This window comes from Stenella coeruleoalba (genome assembly GCF_951394435.1).
Source record: "Stenella coeruleoalba genome assembly, chromosome: 9".
Lineage (NCBI taxonomy): Eukaryota > Metazoa > Chordata > Mammalia > Artiodactyla > Delphinidae > Stenella > Stenella coeruleoalba.
In genome coordinates this window covers 85,807,427-85,829,500 of record NC_137155.1, presented here as the reverse complement: position 1 = coordinate 85,829,500, position 22,074 = coordinate 85,807,427, and the positions used below count along the sequence as shown (strand labels likewise).

The 22,074-nt window shown below is 38.1% G+C and overlaps 1 protein-coding gene across 4 annotated transcripts in view; it reads right to left on the bottom strand.

Moving 5' to 3' along the window:
- The window catches only part of EXOC4 (exocyst complex component 4), an 831,307-nt gene that overhangs the window by 757,152 nt on the left and 52,081 nt on the right, over positions 1–22,074 (bottom strand). For all 4 annotated transcript variants that reach the window (XM_079931122.1, XM_079931120.1, XM_079931121.1 and 1 more), the window contains exon 4: positions 9,661–9,845. In XM_079931122.1, coding sequence (XP_079787248.1) covers positions 9,661–9,845 — 185 coding nt within the window. The remainder of the gene's footprint in view (positions 1–9,660; positions 9,846–22,074) is intronic.

The following is a 22,074-nucleotide window of genomic DNA, read 5'->3' as shown; positions in this document are numbered from 1 at the left end:
CTTTTCACTTACTACAGGGAAGGGGGAAGCGTTACTCAAACAAGTCTCAGCCTCTGTTATGTGCTTGGCACTTCACTCAGTGCTGAGCATCCAAGTATGAGTAAGATATGAGCTATACCCAACTTCATGCATTTCCAAGTGATGGAATCATTTGCAGACTAACGTGAAACCTCAAGTGAGGAATGCGACATAAAAGTAACAGCAATAGCATTTCCCAGGATCTGAACTGACACAGTTCCAGTGACTCTATTCCTCCAATATAAAGCTGTAAGTTCCTATTTGCCTACACTATCTTAAGAAAACCCAAAAGAGCCTTCAAATCCACTGACTGGCTACAATAGTCTAATCATAAAATCAATTTGATCATATTTACCCGTTCATCTCTTCTATACTGACTACTGTTGTATTCTCATTTTTCTCCTCAGCCACCTCTCCTTCTTCTACCTGCATTTTACTCACAGGTGGAAAACTAGCCCTACACATCTCCCCAGCCTCTGGATACACATGCCCAAAGAGACAAAGGATAACCACCGATGTTTACAGTGCTGTTACTGAATAATTAGGAAGAAGTTAATTTTAATTTTACATGATAGAAAAAAGATTTGATAAATTTAATAAATATATCCATAACAGAAGTGGAGGAGTTATTTTTAAAGCATTAATAAATGAAGGTATCCATTAGCAGGAAATTCAGGTACATAGCTGGAGTACTGCCCACCAAGGCTGTAAATGAGGCAGCAGTTAGTACAGATGTGTGTGCACAGTGCTATGTATATCTGTAAGTATAATACACACTTCTATAAATACAGATGTGCACATGATTCACTTTAGATTAAAACCTACAATCATTTTCTCAGTTTCAACCTAAACATGTATTTCAGTTAAATATAGGGTGATAAATGGCTTGCCATTTTAACTCTGAAAAAACATAACCTGCTGACTTTATTATCAGAGCCAGAAGGGCCCTCAAACTCCATCAATAAACTCTTAGAAAGTCAATTTACTGTAAAACTATTTGCATAGACTCTTTTCTCTTTCTAAAATTTTCCCTTGGGCTTCAATTTTCTCCTTTGTGAACACTAACCCAAAGGCAAGTAACTCTGGAAATGACTTCTGGTTTTTCTCTTGTTCTTTTATGGAAGGACTTAGTCTCAAGAGTTCAAGAAACAGGGGGCACACCCACTCATGTAGTTACCTCAGACGTGAAACTCAACAGAAAGGTACCTGCTACTATAGAATATCACATACCTTAGTTTCCATTTCAGAAGAGAGAAAAGTTGAAATAAAGAAATACATACATCAGAAATAAAGTTGAGAAGTATTAATTAATACCTTCAAAGGGTTTTGAATCTCTCAGAGGAAGTATTTTTGAGAAAAAAAATAAAATCAAAACTAGATTGTTCTTAAAAGGAAAGAAATAACAAATTTGGAGAAAATGTGGAAAAAAGGGAACCCTCATACACTGTTAGTGGGAATGTAAATTGGTGCACCACTACAGAAGGAAGTACGGAGATTCCTGGAAAAATTAAAACTAGAATTACCATATGACCCAGCTACTCCACTTCTGAGTATTTATCCGAAGAATACAAAAACACTAATTCGAAAAGATACATGCATCCTATGTTCATAGCAGCACTATTTACAGTGGTCAAGATACGGAAACAACCTCAGTGCCCATCAACAGATAAATGGATAAAGAAGATGTGATACACACACACACACACACACACACACACACACACACACACACACACACACACACACACTGGAATACTACTCAGCCATAAAAAATATGAAGTCTTCCTCATTTGCAACAGTATGGATGGACATTGAGGGCATTAGGATAAGTGAAATAAATAAAACAAAAAAAGACAACTCTAGGATTTCACTCATGTATGGAATATAAAAACCAAACACAAACAAAATAAATGAGCAAACCAGAACAAAACAAATAACACTAATACAGAGAACAGAGTAGTGGTTACCAGGGGGAAGAGGAATGGGAGGAGGGCGGAAGAGATAAAGTGGGTCAACTGAAGGGTGATGGATAATAATTTTTTGGTGGTGAGCACGCTGTAGGCTGTAGTGTATACAGAAGTCAAAAGATAATGTTGCACACGTGAAACTTATATTGAATACAATGTATAAACCAATGTTACCACAAAAAAAAATTAGATTGTTCTTTGAGTTTCTAATTAGTACGAATCCTCTGAACAGCTTTATTTCAAAGAAATACTGACAGAAATTATTTTTCTTCTTAAAGATCTATGATTACAAATTTTTATTTTAAATCCTTTCAGAATCATTCACAGCCGAGTTGAAAAAGACAGGTGATGCACATAAAATCCTTCCCAGTATAAGACAGGTCCCCAAAATCAGTAACTGTATCTTGTAATTGAGTGGTTTGCTATTTAATAACCACATGGTGGCAGACAGGAAAACTATAAAGCAAATTTAACCATACCAAAAACAACCCCCCACCACCGTAACTCCTAGGACTTTCTGACCATTCAACACTCATCCAACTAGTAAGGATCTACTTCAAAATGTGTCTGATTTCAGTATTTCAGGCCATGAAGTTTTTTTTTTTTAAGAAGGGTTAGAAGTGCTAACAGCTTATTAAATATTTGCATTTTAATTATAACTTATTTCTATTCCTTCACTTAATAATAAATATGTCCAGCTCTGCCCAAAATTCACAGCAGCAGGTCATTTGGTTGACTTTAGTCAAACTGAAACTTAACAGAGGTGAGTTGAACTTTAAGTTGTAAATCTAATAACTAATATATTCACCCTATAACCCCAACAGCTGGCACAGGACCTGTCAAAGAGCAAGTGCTCATAGTTTGTCAAATCAAACTCAGCTGAGAAGTGTCTGTCAAAGGTAATATGCCCTTCGTAAGAAAATGTAACAGAATAATGAATCAGGAATGTCTGGCACAGTAATTCTCTATAGTTCTAAGATCTGCCTGAACGTACAGAAAGAATAATGATTCAGAGGGTAGAAAAGTCAAAAACAGTCATGGTCTCAAATGATAAACCAAGAGTGAAGACATGCAATACAAGATAAGGTGAAGCTAAAACCTAAGCAAAGCAGGAAGGCGAGGGGAAGCACTGAAAGATAACAAAAAGAAAACAGACATACATAAAAAGAAAAAATTAGTTAGGGAGCAAGAAATACAATGGGGTGATCAAGTATTAAACCAGGATGCATGCAACAAGTAAAAGGATTAACCTTTTTTAAAATAATTTTTTATTGATTTTATCTGCTTATAAAGGTATTAAATGTTCTTTTTTGAAAATATAAAGAAAATGAAAATAATCTAATATAATTATAGTATAATGTCTTTCAAAACATTTAACAGAAAGGAGTCTGTCCATCCCTACACACACACACACGCACACACACCCCTACTCATGCATACACACAAAAATGTACACATGATTTTCAACATTCTTTGGATCACCCTGTATAGAATATTAAACCCTAGGTTTTCCTTTTAACAGTAAACATGTTGCCATTTCATTAAAAGTTATCTTCAAAAGTATTATCAGGGCTTCCCTGGTGGCGCAGTGGTTGGGAGTCTGCCTGCTAATGCAGGAGACGCAGGTTCGGGTCCTGGTCTGGGAGGATCCCACATGCTGCGGAGCAACTAGGCCCATGAGCCACAATTACTGAGCCTGCACGTCTGGAGCCTGTGCTCCGCAACAAGAGAGGCCACGACAGTGAGGCCCGCACACCACGATGAGGAGTGGCCCCCACTTGCCACAACTAGAGAAAGCCCTCGCACAGAAACGAAGACGCAACACAGCCAAAAATAAATAATTTTTTTTAAAATGTATTATCAATAGTATCATTATTAAAGTAATAATACATGCTCCGGTGAATACATTCCCAGTGCAGCAGGTATGAAATAAGTCCTTCTTTTCTATTCCCTGCCACCCCATTTCCATTTCCCATAGGTAATTACTTTTATCATTGTTTTTCAGCATTATCCTTCTAAGAAATCATTTACACACACACAAATTTTTACATCTATATATAAAGGATATATATTTAAGTATATATTCTTTCAATTCTTACACAAATAGATTCATAACATACATGCTGTTTTTCACCTGGCGTTTTTGAACCCAAGAATACACCTTGGAAATCTTTTCCTATCAGCACTAAGAAATCTTTCTCATTCGTTTTAATGTCTAGTATTACACAGCATGGATACACCATAATTCATTTAACCATAGTCCTCTTGAATATTGGGCTTGTGTATTTTTGTTGTTCTGCCCAAAATGTTCCAGTCAACATCCTGTTACATGTATTTTTATGAAATGGTACTATTTTTGTAGGATGTGGACCTAGAAAGCCTCCCACATACATATTCTCCTATTTTTTCCTAATGCTAATAAAGTTGCATCATGTGATTTTTTTAAACCAAGTTAGAATTTTTTGTACATAATAACAGGTAGGCAGCTAAATTTCTTTTCTTCACACAGCTGATTGTATCAACACAAATTACTAAATAGCCTTCATTCACTTCACTGAACTGAACTACTGTTTTAAAATATTGAAGTTTCATATATCCTGGGGTCTGTTTCTAAATTCTATTTCCTTCCAACAATCTGATTTTGTGTTTGCATGTCTGTACTGTTTTGATTAAAGTAGCTTTATAATATACTTTAATATTAGATAAGGAAATGCCTTATAATCTCCCTTCTCAATTTTTTTTTAAACAATCCTTACACATTTATTCTTCCATGTGAACTACAGATTTGACAGTTCCAAAAATCTCAACTGAGATTTAACTGGGACTTAACATCTTTATGAGCTAAGAACATGGAAAGTCTCCCCATTTATTCGGGTTTTGTTTCACAGCCTCCGAAAACCATTTTTATTTTTTCCATACAGGCATGTATCCTTCTTTTATCAATTCTACTAGTTTCCCACTTCTACTTCAAAAATATCTGTTCTACTTTATATGTATAAGTGCCTTCACGTGACTTCTTTTGTTTCCTCCTTCAGTAGAAATCTGTTTTTGTGTTTGTTTTTGGATACCAACAATTGGAACAGTTTTTGTATTTGGAGACACTCTCCATGGTCTGGGTCAAAGCAAAAAGGGAAGAGGGCCTGGCCCTTCCTCCTACTATACAAGTTGACATGTCTCAAGCTCAAAGAATTGGATGCTTCCAGCCAAGACTTTGAATCTTGAAGAAATAAAGGCAAGATGCAGCAACATTTAGAGATCATTCACTTGAGTTAAAAATCCAGCCAATTGTAGGCATAATGCAGCAACCCAACCAGACCCTTCCTATGGCTTATCTATGATGTACGCTCAGCTGCTGCAACTCCCTTGGTCCCTCCAGGGTTTTAGAGCCTGATTATACAGACTTCCTTTCCTTAGATTCTGTGACCTACTTGATAACTTTCCACTAAATTTCTTTCCTTGTTTTATTACCAGGACTGATTTCTGCTATTTGCTATCAAGAATGTTGGCTAAAACATCATCCTTTGTAATAAAAAATAGGTTTTATTTGATTCTGTCTTCTCTAGTGACTTTTCAATATAAAAATTTTTAAGTATACATATCTAGGTTAATAAACACAAAATTAAATGAATTAAACATTTTCTCTAATTATTAATATCCAAAACTTCTGACATCTTAAGAATTCAGCACTCCTTTGCATCTCCTGCTTATCCAAATTTCCCAGTCTCTACTAACTTAATATGGTGATATAAATCCTGTTTACTTTTTTTTTTAACATCTTTATTGGAGTATAATTGCTTTACAATGGTCTGTTAGTTTCTGCTTTATAACAAAGTGAATCAGCTATTCATATACATATATCCCAATATCTCCTCCCTCTTGCATCTCCCTCCCATCCTCCCTATCCCACCCCTCTAGGTGGTCACAAAGCACTGAGCTGATCTCCCTGTGCTATGCAGTTGCTTCCCACTGGGTATCTAATCCTGTTTACTATTATAGAGTATTCTTCAACCACATAGACCTTCTTTTTCAAAAATAGTTTTCAGCTTATATTTTTGATCTTACAAAAATATTTTTCAGTTATTTATATGCAAATTTACATATTTAATGCTGTGCAGTCAGTCCTGGCAGCAGTTTCAAACCACCTACAACTTTATTGTTCTCAAGTTGCTGATTTTGGTTTACATCTTACAGTTCATTTTTGAGTATTTTTCTCAGAAAAAGAACACTAGCTTTTCATTTTGTGTTAATTTATATCTGTTTTGTCTCTGTGTTGCCTATGTCCACTTGGCTGGGTATAGAAATCTTTGGTCCCAATTCTTTCCCATTCAACGCTTTGTAGACTTTGCTCTGCTGTCTTCTTGCATTTCATGTTCAGCAAATCCCAGTAAACCTGATTTTTACTCCTTTCTGTTTATCAGGACTAAGTTTAACTATATAAAACAGAAGACCCAAATAGCCGTGGCCTGAGTAAAACAAAAGGACTTCCTTTTTCCCGTATAAAAGATACAAACCCATTCAGAGCCATAATGGAGGCCCCATGTCATTAAAAAGTTTACGATTTGGCTTTCATCCTCAAGGTCACTAGTGTCCAAGACGATGGCATCAATCCATGCCCTCGACAGAAAGTAAAGGAAGGCAAGTGAAGAGTAAAAGAGTGACCATACCAGTTTAGATGGTACCTGTAAATAATTTTCCTGTGAGTCCTGATTCAACAGCTTGCAAGCAGAAATCTCACGAATCACCTTTAGCTACACAGGAGGATGGAAAATGTAGCCTTTTAGCTGGACATATGGCCACCACGAACAAAACAAGAGTTGTCATTAAAAATGAAGGAGAGAGACTTCCCTGGTGGTCCAGTGGTAAAGAACCCGCCTTCCAATGCAGGGGACACAGGTTCCATCCCTGGTTGGGGAACTAAGATCCCACATGCCACGGGGCAACTAAGCCCGCGCGCCACAACTACTGAGCTCACGCACCTCAACCAGAGAGCCCATGTGCCGCAAACTAGAGACAGAAAACCCACATGCCACAACTAGAGAGAAAGCCTGCGTGCCACAACAAAGAACCCACACTGCAAGGAAAGATCCCACTTGCCTCAACAAAGATCACGCTTGCCACAACTAAGACCTGACACAGGAAAAAAAAAAGAGAAAGAAAGAAAGGAATTAAATAAATCTTAAAAAAAAAAAAAGGAGAGAATGGATATCAGTGGGCAAATAACTATATCTGTCAGGGCAGGTAACATAATTTTTCTCCTTGGTGCTTACAGTATTTGTTTTTGAAATTCATAAAAAACTTCATGATCATATCTAAGAGTAAGTTTTTCACTAAGTTTACCTTGAATCCTTTTGATTTGCAGACCAAGGTCTTTTTTTCTGTTTAAGTTTCTTTCTTTACACTATAATTATTGCTACTATTTCTGTCTGTATTAGTTTGCTAGGGCTGCCATGACAAAGTACCACAGACTGGGTAGCTTAAACAACAGAAATTTGTTTTCTCACAGTTCTGGAGGCTCAAGCTGTTGGCAGAGTTGGTTTCTCCTGAGGCCTCTCTCCTACGTTTGTAGACGGCTGTCTTAACACTGTGTCTTCACATGGTCTTCCCTCTTCGGAAGTGTGTGTCCAAATTTCCTCTTCTTATATGGACACCAGTCATACTGAATTAGGGGCCATGCTAATGACCTCATTTTAACTTACTTACCTATTGAAAGACCCTACTTCCAAATTTAGTCACAGTTAGGTACTGGGAGTTAGGACCTCAATACATGAATTTTAAGGGGACACAATTCAACCTATAACACTATCATTTTAGTGTCATTCTGTAGAATGCCTAAAATCATTTGATTGATCACTATTCTCCACAGTTCACATTATCTTTCTTTTATCATCTTGCGTTTTTCTTCTTCACGATAAGAAAAGTTTTCCCTCACATCACTGATTTAATTCTTCTAATTTTTTAAGAAAGACTTAATTTCCCTATTATCATTTGGGTTTTTCCTTACATTTTGTTCCTGTTGTAGTCAGTTCTTTTTGCATTTCTCCCAATCCCATTCATATAGCTCCCCATTATCATTTCATAGAAACTATATGCTTGCTACATACAACCACAGAATCTCAGTCATGTTCAACAATAAGCACATATTTTTGTGACTGGCTGATTCAGGCTAGGCAGCTCAGCTGAACATGGCTCGATTTCACATGTCTCTCCTCCTCCTCCTGGGACCAGCGCCATCATGGCAATGGCAGAGGCATGACGGGGCATGCTCCCTGGCACAAGCAAATTTCAAGCCCCTCATGTTACATGCTAACAATCAGCAAAAGCAAGAGCCCAAAAATCAAAGAGAAGGAAACACACTCCTCCCACTCAACTGGAGGGGAAAGGGCGATAATTTTTAGGAAAATTCTAAACCTACTACATCATCTTGCATCTTTTGAGAAACTTGAGCCTAAGTCTCCTAAACTTCTGCTATTTTGCTTTATAAACCTTTTTCTTCAAATAAATGCTCTTCTTTGAGACCTCAACTTAATGCTTTTTCCCTAATGCTTATTCTACAGCATAAGGGAAAATAAGTATTTTTCCCTTGGGCTTATAAGGGAGTGGGGTTATTCTGTTTGTTTTTAATCCTTGCACGGGTAGAAATCTATTTAGATCTACTATTTACCACCAGACACTCTGGAAGCTATTTCCTTAGCACAGCTCCCATCTACCACTTTACTCTCCAACAAGACTGTATTCAGATGCAGTGCTGAAGTTAAGTCTAAGGTACATAACCCTTAGCTCAATTTGTGTGCCTAAGTTTTTCTAGTGCCCATCTGCAGAGAAGAGATGCAAACTTCTTTCTCTGTCAGGGTCTCTGACTAGACTGAAGCATCACACACAAAGTTGGAAATTCTGGTTTCAACAGAATAGGATTTTATAGACTTCACTCCCAGCATGCACTGCTTCCAGTGCTCCTCTCATCTATAGCCTGATGAAAAAGTATCAACAGTATATAGTGCTCAACTGCCCTCTGAAGAATCTTATGGCTATTTTAAAGGAATGTTGGAAGGACATATGATGTGCACAGCTATCTGATACATGTTAATAACGCCAACGTTCTACTGTCTTACCATCTGGTCTTATTCCCTACCAGGTCTCTCCTAACCTAATAAATGTCCTGAGTCCACCCAGGCCCTTCAACACAGGACTGTGCTACAATGAGCCCAGGCATAAAAAAAAAATGCTCTCTCTAAACCTTCCCTAAACTACTCCAGAAAGAGGCCTGTCCAAAGCTGAACACAGCCCTAAGTAACAAAGAGTCTTCTAACTTCATATTCATACACCTATATTTCTCAATTAGGCAGACTTCACTATCCAATTTAAGGATTTATTTTCTCTTCCTTCTGAGATATGCCAGAGGTTTCTCTGATCCACTTACAGACCCACAGTAAATGTTTCTTATGTATCTTTACATAAAAGGACCACAAGAAATGTGCAGTGAGGGAATGAACAAACTTTGAATGTCAGCCTCCAGAACGTGGAGTATTTGGTATCATAAAACTATCTTACATTTTCAGAGACAGTATGTTAAAAAGAGAAGTAAAATAAACTATAACAATATTCTGGGAAACAAACAATATTCCTTAAAATTCTACATGGCCATAAGACACTGTGGCAAAGAGCCTCTTTAACCAACCTCATCCTGCCTTTTTCCTTGTTCTGCTGCACAACTCGGCTAGTGGATTTGATGTACAGGTGCCGATGCAGCTCGTCTATGAGAACTAAGTGGAGGTTCATCTTCTTGCTGTGAAGCTCCAGCCTAAGGTCACTCAGTCCTTCCACCTGGAGCAGGGGACCCTCCAAAGACTCGACTGCAGACACCTGAAAATGGCAAAAAAAAAAAAAAAAAAAAAGATTAAGACAATGAAATAATCTAGTAGTATTATAAATAAGAAAGGCTATCTTTTAAAAGATACTGTCGGGACTTCCCCAGTGGTCCAGTGGTTAAGAATCCGCCTGCCAATGCAGGGGACATGGGTTTGATCCCTGGTCCTGGAAGATCCCACATGCCGCGGAGCAACTAAGCCCACGCGCCACAACTACCGAGCCTGGGCTCTAGAGCCCGCAAGCCACAACTACTGAGCTCATGCACCACAGCTACTGAACCCCATGTGCCCTAGAGCCCATGCTCTGCAACAAGAGAAGCCACCACAATGAGAAGCCCACGCACCGTAACGAAGAGTAGCTCCAGCTCGCTGCAACTAGAGAAAGCCCACACACAGCAGCGAAGACCCAACGCAGCCAAAAATAAATAAAATTTTAAAAAATAAAAATAAAAGATACTGTCAAAAGAGTTTGAGAACTTTATCAGCATACTTCAGAGTTTCAGTGTAATGTGGATAGGCCTAGTTCTGCTCTTGAAGGGTTTAACGTTGGAGACAGATAATGCTGAAGAAAACAATCATGGTAAACATGAAGGCATCTAAAGCACCTCAGCAAAGCTGTACATACTATTTATTCCCACACGCATTGCCTATCCATGGACACAAGTAAAATGACCTCCTACTGAAATAATTATAATGTTTATATCCTCACAAGATGTCCACATACTGATGATTTAGATCAACTTTTAGTCAAACTTAGTCTCTTATGACTAAGACTCAATAAAAGCACACTTTATAATTTTTTTTAATAATTTTCATGGCCATCATGAATCAGAGCTTGGTAAGCCTAAGTCTACAAGTGTATTTACAGTCATCTCTAGCTCTTTCTCATATTCACATACACACAGAAGAAAATGCATTTTTACATGAATGTTACAAGCAGACAACAGCAGTCATCACCTCTCCTTGGACTGACTCAGTCTGATAGAAGAAACGGGATTTGAAAGGTGAACAGAAGATAAACTATGAGAAGGGAGAGTCTCTTGGCATAAAGTGCAATTTGGGAGATTTTAAGACACAAAGGATTGAATGAATAAAAATGGTGTAGGAATACCTACAACAAATGGACAAGACGAGGGATTCAGGGAATTTGGAATAACTCACTTTGAAACCAAAGTGAGAATTGCAAAGGGGGAAAAAGACAGCATGTATTATATAATCCCATTTATCCATGTACATAAAATTTTATTTATGTCTTTCTATGTATAAAGACCTTACATATTTTTCTTAAAGAAAAAAAAAAGTGAAGAGGTACTATTCCTTGGGAGAAAAAAAGAAGAGAGAAACACAAAGACTAATAATAATAATGATAGTAGCAGCAGTAGTAGTAATAATAACAATAGTAATGGAGAAGAGTTGACTACAAGCTGAACTCAGGGAAAAGAGCCCTACCAAGCTCCCTGAAAGAATGAACGTGCAATGACTACCCCCTGCGTTGGTTATACATCTAAATATTCCTCATTTGTACAGGTAAAGGCAATAACTAATAACACTACTTTAAAAATCAAGCATTTATACAAAAACAATCAACAGATAATAGAACTCATGAAAGATCAGTGATCAAAAATGTTGATCACAGATCTATCCCAGTATATGCAGTCACTTAGGAGAGTGTGGACAGTGAACACAGAAGGCTTTGTAGCTGCCAAATACAAAGCGGCCTGAGATGGGGAGGAAAACGCAATGGCTTAGCCACAAACACATCACTTGTTTTGTGAAGTGCTATAATGAAATGTCAGCAACAAATAAGTTTCCTTAAGTTAACCAAGACAGAATCGAGGAATGAAAGAGTGACAAGCCCTGGGCCAGCTCTGCCCTCTGAAGCCTGCCAGTTCATTTTCACGCTGAATCGCGACCGCCCCTGCTATGAGAGCCCCCCCTGCCTGGTGCAAGCTGCGGGCAATTCCAAATGGAAAGGCTGCCTCACGAAATGACCAAAGTGTCCCCAAGGAGGAAAAACAACAACAAATTCATTTACACGTGTGCTCTAAAATGGATTTTAACTCAGGTCTCTAGCAGAGAAAAGAGGATGCATTAACCTTTAGTGACATCAAGATTCAGAAAATGAAAAATAATTTGGTAAACCGCTGGCCCATCATGTAGCCTTATCCCTCAAGGTAATTAAATCCAGCTGAGATATTTAAGCTTAAAAACCACCCACTGCACGTCCACACTCAATTTGTTTGTAAGAATTTGCATGAAGATTTTTAACCCAAACAGCTCATGTTCCAATTACAAAACTATATGACGATGTCAACTTTCAAAGCCACTTAATTTTTCTTAAATGTAGGTAAAGCTCTTAGCAACACGGTGCCTGGCACATACTGAGGGCTCCTCACATTATTTTTAACAGAACCTATTTACCATGTGGATAAAGAAACCTCGGAGGGTGTTTCCAACATGTTTTAAGGCAGCATTTTCAGTAAAGTGCTGTTTCCATCATGGAACTATTATTAATCACGTAGAAAACAAACTTTCTGAATATGTTTTCTTGACCGAAAATACAAGTACAGTTACCATATATACAATCAAGAGTAGTCTCAGAACTTCAAAGATTTAAAAACCTTACCACAAATAGGAAAATAGCCTCTATTTCTGTAGGAAGATACAGTGCCTTATTTTCTGGCCTTCACAAATTAAAAGTCTATTTATAAAGCTGTAATTATGAAAGCTAAGCAAGGCCACTGTCTTCCCTGACTCTAACCTTGCTTAGTGGTACTCAAAACAATTTGCAGAAAATAGTTGTCAATGCATATATTTCATCCCTAGAACATCAGTTTAAAAACCTGAACTTTATCTTCTGTGGTTTTAAGTAGCTTGTACCATAAAGCTTACACATAAGGAAAACTCGGTGGGGCAGCAGTCAATCCCACCATGACTGATGATTAATTCTGTTGTACTGGGGGGGTCTGGTTTCTAGGCATTTCCTAACATTTAGCCTTTAATAGAGAACAAATCCTTAAATATCCATCTACAGTTAGAAATGTGCGTAATTACTGATAAAAATACCACCATTTTTTTCTTTAATGTATGGGAAGTGGTCATTTTGTAAATTATTTCACTGTTTTCTAAATTTAATGACTGCAGAGCACTTTTTAAATAACACACCGATGAAACATCAACAGGAATTCAAGAGATGCAGCTGGATTAAAGTGGACAGCAACAGATTAATTCTTTGAGAAATAATCAAAATCGGTTTCAGAAATGTGACATACAACAATGAATACTATCACAAATAAATATTAAAATTACAGGACAAGACACGGCAGATGAGGCAGATGAAAGATTAGACAACATACAGTGGAACTGTTCACTGGAAAATGCTGTCTATACATCTACTCACAGATCGAAATATGATGAATTCATGTGTCAAATGATCTCTACTGTGACCTTCTAGAATTCTCAGGTATGCCACACCATTTCTTTTTTTTTGAATATTTGAATTTTACTTTTTTATACAGCAGATACTAACTAGTTATCTATTTTATACATATTAGTGTATACATGTCACTCCCAAACTCCCAATTCATCCCACCACCACCACACCCCCTGCCACCTTCCCCCACTTGGTGTCCATACGTTTGTTCTCTACATCTGTGTCTCTATTTCTGCCCTGCAAACCGGTTCATCTGTACCATTTTTCTAGGTTCCACATATATACGTTAAAATATGATATTTGTTTTTCTCGTTCTGACTTACTTCACCCTGTATGACAGCCTCTAAATCCAACCACGTCTCTACAAATAACCCAATTTTGTTCCTTTTTATGGCTGAGTAATATTCCATTGTGTTAGCACTGCACTGAACACTGGATGCATGTGTCTTTTTGAATTATGGTTTTCTCTGGGTATATGCCCAGGAGTGGGATTGCTAGGTCATATGGTAATTCTATTTTGAGTTTTTTAAGGAACCTCCATACTATTTTCTCCATAGTGGCTGTATCAATTTACATTCCCATCAACAGTGCAATACGGCTCCCTTTTCTCCATACCCTCTCCAGCATTTGTTGTTTGTACATTTTCTGATGATGCCCATTCTAACTGGTGTGAGGTGACACCTCATTGTTGTTTTGATTTGCATTTCTCTAATAATTAGTCATGTTGAGCAGCTTTTCATGTGCTTCTTGGCCAACTATCTGTCTTCCTTGGAGAAACATCTATTTAGGTCTTCTGCCCATTTTTTGATTGGGATTTTTTTTTAATATTGAGCTGTATGAGCTGTTTATATATTTTGGAGATTAATCCTTTCTCTGTTGATTCATTTGCAAATATTTTCTCCCATTTTGAGGGTCTGCTTTTCGTCTTGTTTATAGTTTCCTTTGTTTTGCAAAAGCTTTTAAGTTTCATTAGGTCCCATTTGTTTATTTTTGGTTTTATTCCCATTACTCTAGGAGGTGGACCAAACAAGATCTTGCTGTGACTTATGCCAAAGAGTGTTCTTCCTGTTTTCCTCTAAGAGTTTTATAGTGTCCAGTCTTACATTTAGGTCTCTGATCCATTTTGAGTTTACTTTTCTGTATGGTGTTAGGAAGTGTTCTAATTTCATTCTTTTACATGTAGCTGTCAAGTTTTCCCAGCACCACTTATTGAAGAGACTGTGCTTTCACCATTGTATATCCTTGCCTCCTTTTTCATAGACTAGCTGACCATAAGTGCATGGGTTTATCTCTGGGCTTTCTATCCTGTTCCATTGATCTATATTTCTGTTTTTGTGCCAGTACCATACTGTCTTGATTACTGTAGCTTTGCAGTATAGTCTGAAGTCAGGGAGTCTGATTCCTCCAGCTCTGTTTTTTTCCCCCTCAAGACTTCTTTGGCTATTCGTGGTCGTTTGTGTCTCCACAGAAATTTTATAATTTTTTGTTCTAGTTCTGTGAAAAATGCCACTGGTAATTTGATAGGGATTGCACTGAATCTGTAGATTGCTTTGAGTGGTACAGTCATTTCACAATATTGATTCTTCCAATCCAAGAACATGCTACATCTCTCCATCTGTTTGTGTCATCTTTGATTTCTTTCATCAGTGTCTTACAGTTTTCTGAGTACAGGTCTTTTACCTCCTTACGTAGGTTTATTCCTAGATATTTTATTCTTTTTGTTGCAATAATGAATGGGATTTTTTCCTTAATTTCTCTTCTTATCTTTCATTGTTAGTGTATAGGAATGCAAGAGATTTCTGTGCATTAATTTTGTATCCTGCAACTTTACCAAATTCATTGATTACCTTTAATACTTCTCTGGTGGCATCTTCAGGATTCTCTATGTATAGTATCATGTCATCTGCAAACAGTGACAGTTTTACTTCTTCTTTTCCTATTTCTTTTCCTTTTGTTTCTTTTTCTTCTGACTGCTGTGGCCAGGACTTCCAAAACTATGTTGAATAAGAGTGGTGAGAGTGGACATCCTTGTTTTGTTCCTGATCTTGGAAGAAATGCTTTCAGTTTTTCACCATTGAGAATGATATTTGCTGTGGGTTTGTCGTATATGGCCTTTACTATGTTGAAGTAGGTTCCCTCTATGCCCACTTTCTGGAGAGTTTTTATCATATATGGGTATTGAATTTTGTCAAAAGCTTTTTCTGCATCTATCAAGATGATCATATGGTTTTTATTCTTCCATTTGTTAATATGGTGTATCACATTGATTGATTTGCATATGTTGAAGAATCCGTGCATCGCTGGGATAAATCCCCCTTGATAATGGTGTATGATCCTTTTAATGTGCTGTTGGATTCTGTTTGCCCGTATTTTGTTGAGAATTTTTACATCTATATTCATCAGTGATATTGGTCTGTAATTTTCTTTCTTTGTAGTATCTTTGTCTGGTTTTGGTATCAGGGTGATGGTGGCCTTATAGAATGAGTTTGGGAGTGTTCCTTCCTCTGCAATTTTTGAAGAGTTTGAGAAGAATGGGTGTTAGCTCTTCTGTAAATGTTTGAAAGAATTCACCTGTGAAGCCATCTGGTCCTGGACTTTCGTTTGTTGGAAGATTTTTAATCACAGTTTCAATTTCATTACTTGTGATTGGTCTGCTCAAATTTTCTATTTCTTCCTGGTTAAGTCTTGGATGGTTCTACCTTTCTAAGAATTTGTCCATTTCTTCCAGGTTGTCCATTTTATTGGCATAGAGTTGCCTGTAGTAGTCTCTTAGGATGCTTTGTATTTCTGTGGTGTCTGTTGTAACTTCTCCTTTTTCATTTCTGATTTTATTGATTTGAGTCCTAACCCTCTTTTTCTTGGTGAGTCTGGCTAATGGTTTATCAATTTTGTTTATATTCTCAAAGAACCAGCTTTTAGTTTTATTGATCTTTGCTATTGTTTTCTTTGTTTCTATTTCATTTATTTCTGCTCTTACCTTTAGGATTTCTTTCCTTCTACTAACCTTGGGTTCTGTTTGTTCTTTCTCTAGCTCCTTTAGGTGTAAGGTTAGTTTTTTTTGAGATTTTTCTTGTTTCTTGAGGTAGGCTTATATTGCTATAAACTTCCCTCTTATAACTGCTTTAGCTGCATCCCATAGGTTTTGGATCGTCGTGTTTTCATGGTCCTTTGTCTCTAGTTATTTTTTGATTTCCTCTTTGATTTCTTCAGTCATCTCTTGGTTATTTCGTAATGTATTATTTAGGCTCCATGTGTTTGTGTGTTTTATGTTTTGTTTTCCCTGTAACTGATTTCTAATCTCATAGCACTGTGGTCAGAAAAGATGCTTGATATGATTTCAATTTTCTTAAATTTACCAAGGCTTAATTTGTGACCCAAGATATGATCTATCCTGGAAAACGTTTCATGCACACTTGAGAAGAAAGTGTAATCTGCTGTTTTGGGATGGAATGTCCTATAAATATCAATTAAATCTATCTGGTCTATTGTGTCATTTAAAGCTTGTGTGTCCTTATTAATCTTCTGTCTGGATGATCTGTCCATTGGTGTAAGTGAGGTGTTAAAGTCCCCCACTAGTATTGTGTTACTGTCAATTTTCTCTTTTATAGCTGTTAGCAGTTGGCTTATGTATTGAGGAGCTCCTATGTTGGGTGCATATATATTTACACTTGTTATATCTTCTTCTTGGATTGATCCCTTGCTCATTATGTAGTGTCCTTCCTCGTCTCTTGTAACATTCTCTATTTTATCTCATACAAGTATTGCTACTTCAGCTTTCTTTTGATTTCCATTTGCATGGAATATGTTTTTCCATCCCCTCACTTTCAGTCTGTACGTATCCCTAGGTCTGAAGTGGGTCTCTTGTAGACAGCATATATACATGGGTCTTGTTTGTATCCATTCAGCAAGACTGTGTCTTTTGGTTGGAGCATTTAATCCATTCATGTTCAAGGTAATTATCAATATGTATGTTCCTACTACCATTTTCTCAATTGTTATGGGTTTGTTTTTGTAGGTCCTTTTCTTCTCTTGTATTTCCCACTTAGAGAATTTCCTTTAGCATTTGTTGTAGAGCTGGTTTGGTGGTGCTGAATTCTCTTACCTTTTGCTTGTCCTTAAAGCCTTTTTTTTTTTTTTTTCTTTTGCAGTACGTGGGCCTCTCACTTTTGTGGCCTCTCCCGTTGCAAAGCACAGGCTCCGGACACGCAGGCTCAGCGGCCATGGCCCACGGGCCTAGCCGCTCCACGGCACGTGGGATCCTCCCGGACCGGGGTACAAACCCGTGTCCCCTGCATCAGCAGGCGGACTCTCAGCCACTGCGCCACCAGGGAGGCCTTCCTTAAAGTTCTTGACTTCTCCATCGAATCTGAATGAGATCCTTGCCGGGTAATCTTGGTTGTAGGTTCTTCCCTTTCATCACTTTAAGTATATTGTGCCACTCCCTTCTGGCTTGTAGAGTTTCTGCTGAGAAATCAGCTGTTAACCTTATGGGAGTTCCCTTGTATGTTATTTGTCATTTTTCCCTTGTTGCTTTCAATAATTTTTGTCTTTAATTTTTGTCAATTTGATTACTATGTGTCTTGGCATGTTTCTCCTTGGGTTTATCCTGTATTGGACTCACTGTGCTTCCTGTACTTGGGTGGCTATTTCCTTTCCCGTGTTAGGGAAGTTTTCGACTATAATCTCTTCAAATATTTTCTCAGGTCCTTTCTCTCTCTCTTCTCCTTCTGGGACCCCTATAATGCAAAAATTGTTGTGTTCAATGTTGTCCCAGAGGCCTCTTAGGCCGTCTTTATTTCTTTTCATTCTTTATTCTGTTCTGTGGCAGTGAATTCCACCATTCTGTCTTCCAGGTCACTTACCCATTCTTCTGCCTCATTTATTCTGCTATTGATTCCTTCTAGTGTATTTTCATTTTAGTTATTGTATTGTTCATTTCTGTTTGTTCTTTAATTCTTCTAGGTGTTTGTTCTTTAATTCTAGATCTTTGTTAAACATTTCTTGCATCTTCTCAATCTTTGCCTCCATTCTTTATCCGAGATCCTGGATCATCTTCACTATCATTATGCTGAATTCTTTTTCTGGAAGGCTGCCTATCTCCACTTCATTTAGTTGTTTTTCTGGGGTTTTTATCTTGTTCCTTCATCTGGTACATAACCCTCTGCCTTTTCATTTTGTCTATCCTTCTGTGAATGTGGTTTTCCTTCCATAGGCTGCAGGCCTGTAGTTCTTCCTTCTGCTGTCTGCCCTCTGGTGGATGAGGCTATCTAAGAGGCTTGTGCAAGCTTCCTGATGGGAGGGACTGGTGGTGGGTAGAGCTGGGTGTTGCTCTGGTGGGCAAAGCTCAGTAAAACTTTAATCTGCTTGTCTGCTGATGGGGAGGGCTGAGTTCCCTCCCTGTTGGTTGTTTGGTCTGAGGCAATCCAGCACTGGAGGCTACAGGCTCTTTGGTGGGGCTAATGGCGGACTCTGTCAGGGCTCACACCGAGGTGTACTTCCCAGAACTTCTGCTGCCAGTGTCCTTGTCCCCACAGTGAGCCACAGCCACCCCCTGCCTCTGAAGGAGACCCTCCAACACTAGCAGTTAGGTCTGGTTCAGTCTCCTATGGGGTCACTGCTCCTTCCCCTGGGTCCCGATGCACACACTACTCCAAGAGTGGAGTCCCCACACCATTTCTTAAAGGCAGAGTACTACATAATGAGCCAACCAGATGTATTTGGAAGTTTTCTTACACATATTTTCAAAACTAAATCCACGTGGGGAGAGGGGGAGGGAGGGGAGATAGATACTACCAACAAGGATTTTTTCACAGAACACCTACTATTATCTGACAGAACGTTAATGTTCTAACTCACCAGAGTTAGAAACTGCTCACACAGACAACAGAAATCTGTTTGAGTTGAAAACAAATATTTCTTTTAGGATTACGAAGATAAGCAAACATCTACAAAATGTTTTAACACATGATATCGAACAGGACAGTATGCTTCACTATTAAAAACCTATCCATTTAGGAAACAAGTTCTGAGAAATATTTCCTTAACTCAATAAAATAGGTCAGAGGTACAGTTAAAATGTACATAATCAAGAATCGTCTGGTGCTTTCAAAAAAGAAATTTGCCTTGAGTTGAGAGATCAACCTACAACAAAGGAAATCTTTGTAATTAGAAACTACAAGTGCCCTTAAATTTTCTTTCCCAAATGTCTATTTCTCATTTTCATTTTAGTTTAAACTAGGAATAATGATTTCATAGTTAAGTGTTTGTCTTCTACCAGTCTTACTCAAGCTGATTAGGTAAAAAGATCTAGTTTTGTGCTTTAACACGAACCAATGGAAATGTCTTTAAGTAACATCAAAGTCAGCCATTCTCAACAGCTGCTTCATTGAAAAAAACGCTAGAAAAGAAACCACTGATCTTTATTTTATTTTTTTGGTTGGGGGAGGTGAGATACACAAAGGTGAATGACAACTGTAACTGTTTCTAAACAGAACTAAGGTTCAAGCCAAAAAACAAACAAAAAAATCTTTCAAATTTAAGCAAAAAAACCCAACCTGATAACTAAACCATCTGCTGGCTAATATTTTGGCAACAGTGTTCCCTACAAAAAGCAAATGTGTTGCCATTGTTGAGTCCAAAACAAATATTTCCTTCAGGACTCTGATAATTACATGGTTCCAAAATGTTCTATCACTTTTCAATAGGTCAGTACATCTCCCTTAAGGAAGCATTTTTCTAGTAAGACAACATAACCATCCTGAAAATGTTGCCTTGGCCCAACTTACAGGTATAATAGAAAGATATGAAATTAGGCTATTCTAGAGAATCGATACCATCCCTTCCCATAAGTATATAAAAAGACACAAGTCTGAACACCCTCAACGAAATAAGAACACCAAAAATCTTTGGCTATGAACAACAAAAGAAACATGCCTTGGAACCTGAGATTTACTTAGCACCCAGGTCACCAGCCTGCTGCCATGGGCCCCTGAACTGTGGGAAGGCAAACTCTGGTGTCTTCAGGCCCTAGTCCTCAAGACAGTACTCTATCTAGAATTCTCCACATTCAAGCTCAGGGGGTCCCAGATGGGCCCAAGAAGCCTCGCTCTGAATCAAGTAGGATTCATACCCATCTCAACACAAGCAGGGAGGATGTTTCTCACAAGAATCCCAAATCATTCACTTACCAAACATTCCCGTTTAGCTATACCGTATTTCCCAAAGCAGAGATTTTATTCTTTATCAGACAGAAACTGGTAAAAGAAACCAAATGCAAGTTTAAAAAAACAAAAAAAACGTGATTTCATGTATTAGTTTGAAATACGAAAATTACTGTTTTCATGAGTCAAAAATGATCAAATATCGGCTGTTTCACTCTAACAGTTTAAGGAGCCAGTCTGAAGGCTTTGATGCATCTAGGAAATCACTGTACTTTGCAGAATGTTGTGGCCCGTATAGAGTCCTAAGTATTTAACTGCATAGAGAAACTAGCAACAATTTTACTTGCAGAATATAGTATCATATTATATGGGATATAAAACACAAGCATGGGACCCCAAAGGATTTTGTGCACAACACTCCTACCTGTTAGATATAAACTTGATAATAGCACTTAAAAACTTTCTTAAGGATAAATTTCATCCACTCACTTCTGTTCATAGCATGACACGAGCCACCACATGTGGCCTAAGTAGAGGACGGCTTAGACTGCTCTGCACGCACAAGTGCTTGGTGGAGGGAGGAAGAGAGTATGGGACTTACAAGGGAGAATAAAGGGCTCAGGCTACTGTGGAGGTTTCAGGGAGTCCTAGGGGTCTAGAGGAAAAACAGAATCCCTGATCCCAGCTTCACTGGATTAGAGGTTTTTGGCTCCCTAGGGTTCAGCTTGGCCTCTGACTGAAGGCCTCAGGGCTATTGACAGTTTGGTACTTAAGACAGACTTCCCAAGAAAGCTGCACAGGGCAAGGCCGAGTGCCTGGAGCAAGAACACTTTCTTTTCCCCTAACTCCTCAGCTTGTAGCCCATCAACAACGATCAAATCAGGCCGTCAAAAAAGCCCATTCTTAGAATAAGTCAGTTTGCTAACATAATATTGATGAGCTGCATTCAGGTGCCCCTTCTTCTCCCTCAGGAAGCCCAATACCTATTATGCGGACTCAGCAGGCTCTCACCACTACGAACAGGATGTTAGCCACCGCCATTCTCCCTTCATTACTGCCAGGGTTATTGCATGTTTTTATTTAATAAACCTTCATCAGCTCAAATGGAGGGTTGTTAGTAGTTGAGGTAACAGCCAAATGATAATGCTCCAGAGAGATATCAGTGCTTGCTGGTGCATTAACAAAGAGAGGACAAGGGCTCAGGTCAAGCACGTGTCAATGTAAATGAGGCGATAGTAGGTACTAAAGGCTTAATGCAATAGACTGCCTGGGAGATAATGGAATTTACAGGATAAAGCAAATGAGATGAAGTTACTGATAAGTGAAGGAAGGGAGGGGTGCCTGTAAAATCAAGTGCTGTCAAAGAAAAGGCCTTTTACTTGTGAATTTCTCCTGTACAGGATCTTCAAATCTATCTTAGAAAACAAAACTCAAAAGAGATCAAATGTGCCTTCCAACTTCATCAAAGATCTCATCCTATGACTGCCATGAACCACTGACTTGTTCTAAAAGCATACCAGTCTACTAAACTATTCTTAAGCTTTTCTGAGGGTTCTCCCTTATTTTTGGTTTTCTTAAACATCAGGGCATTCTACCACATCTAATTCCCCTATTTTATTAAAGCAAGTCTT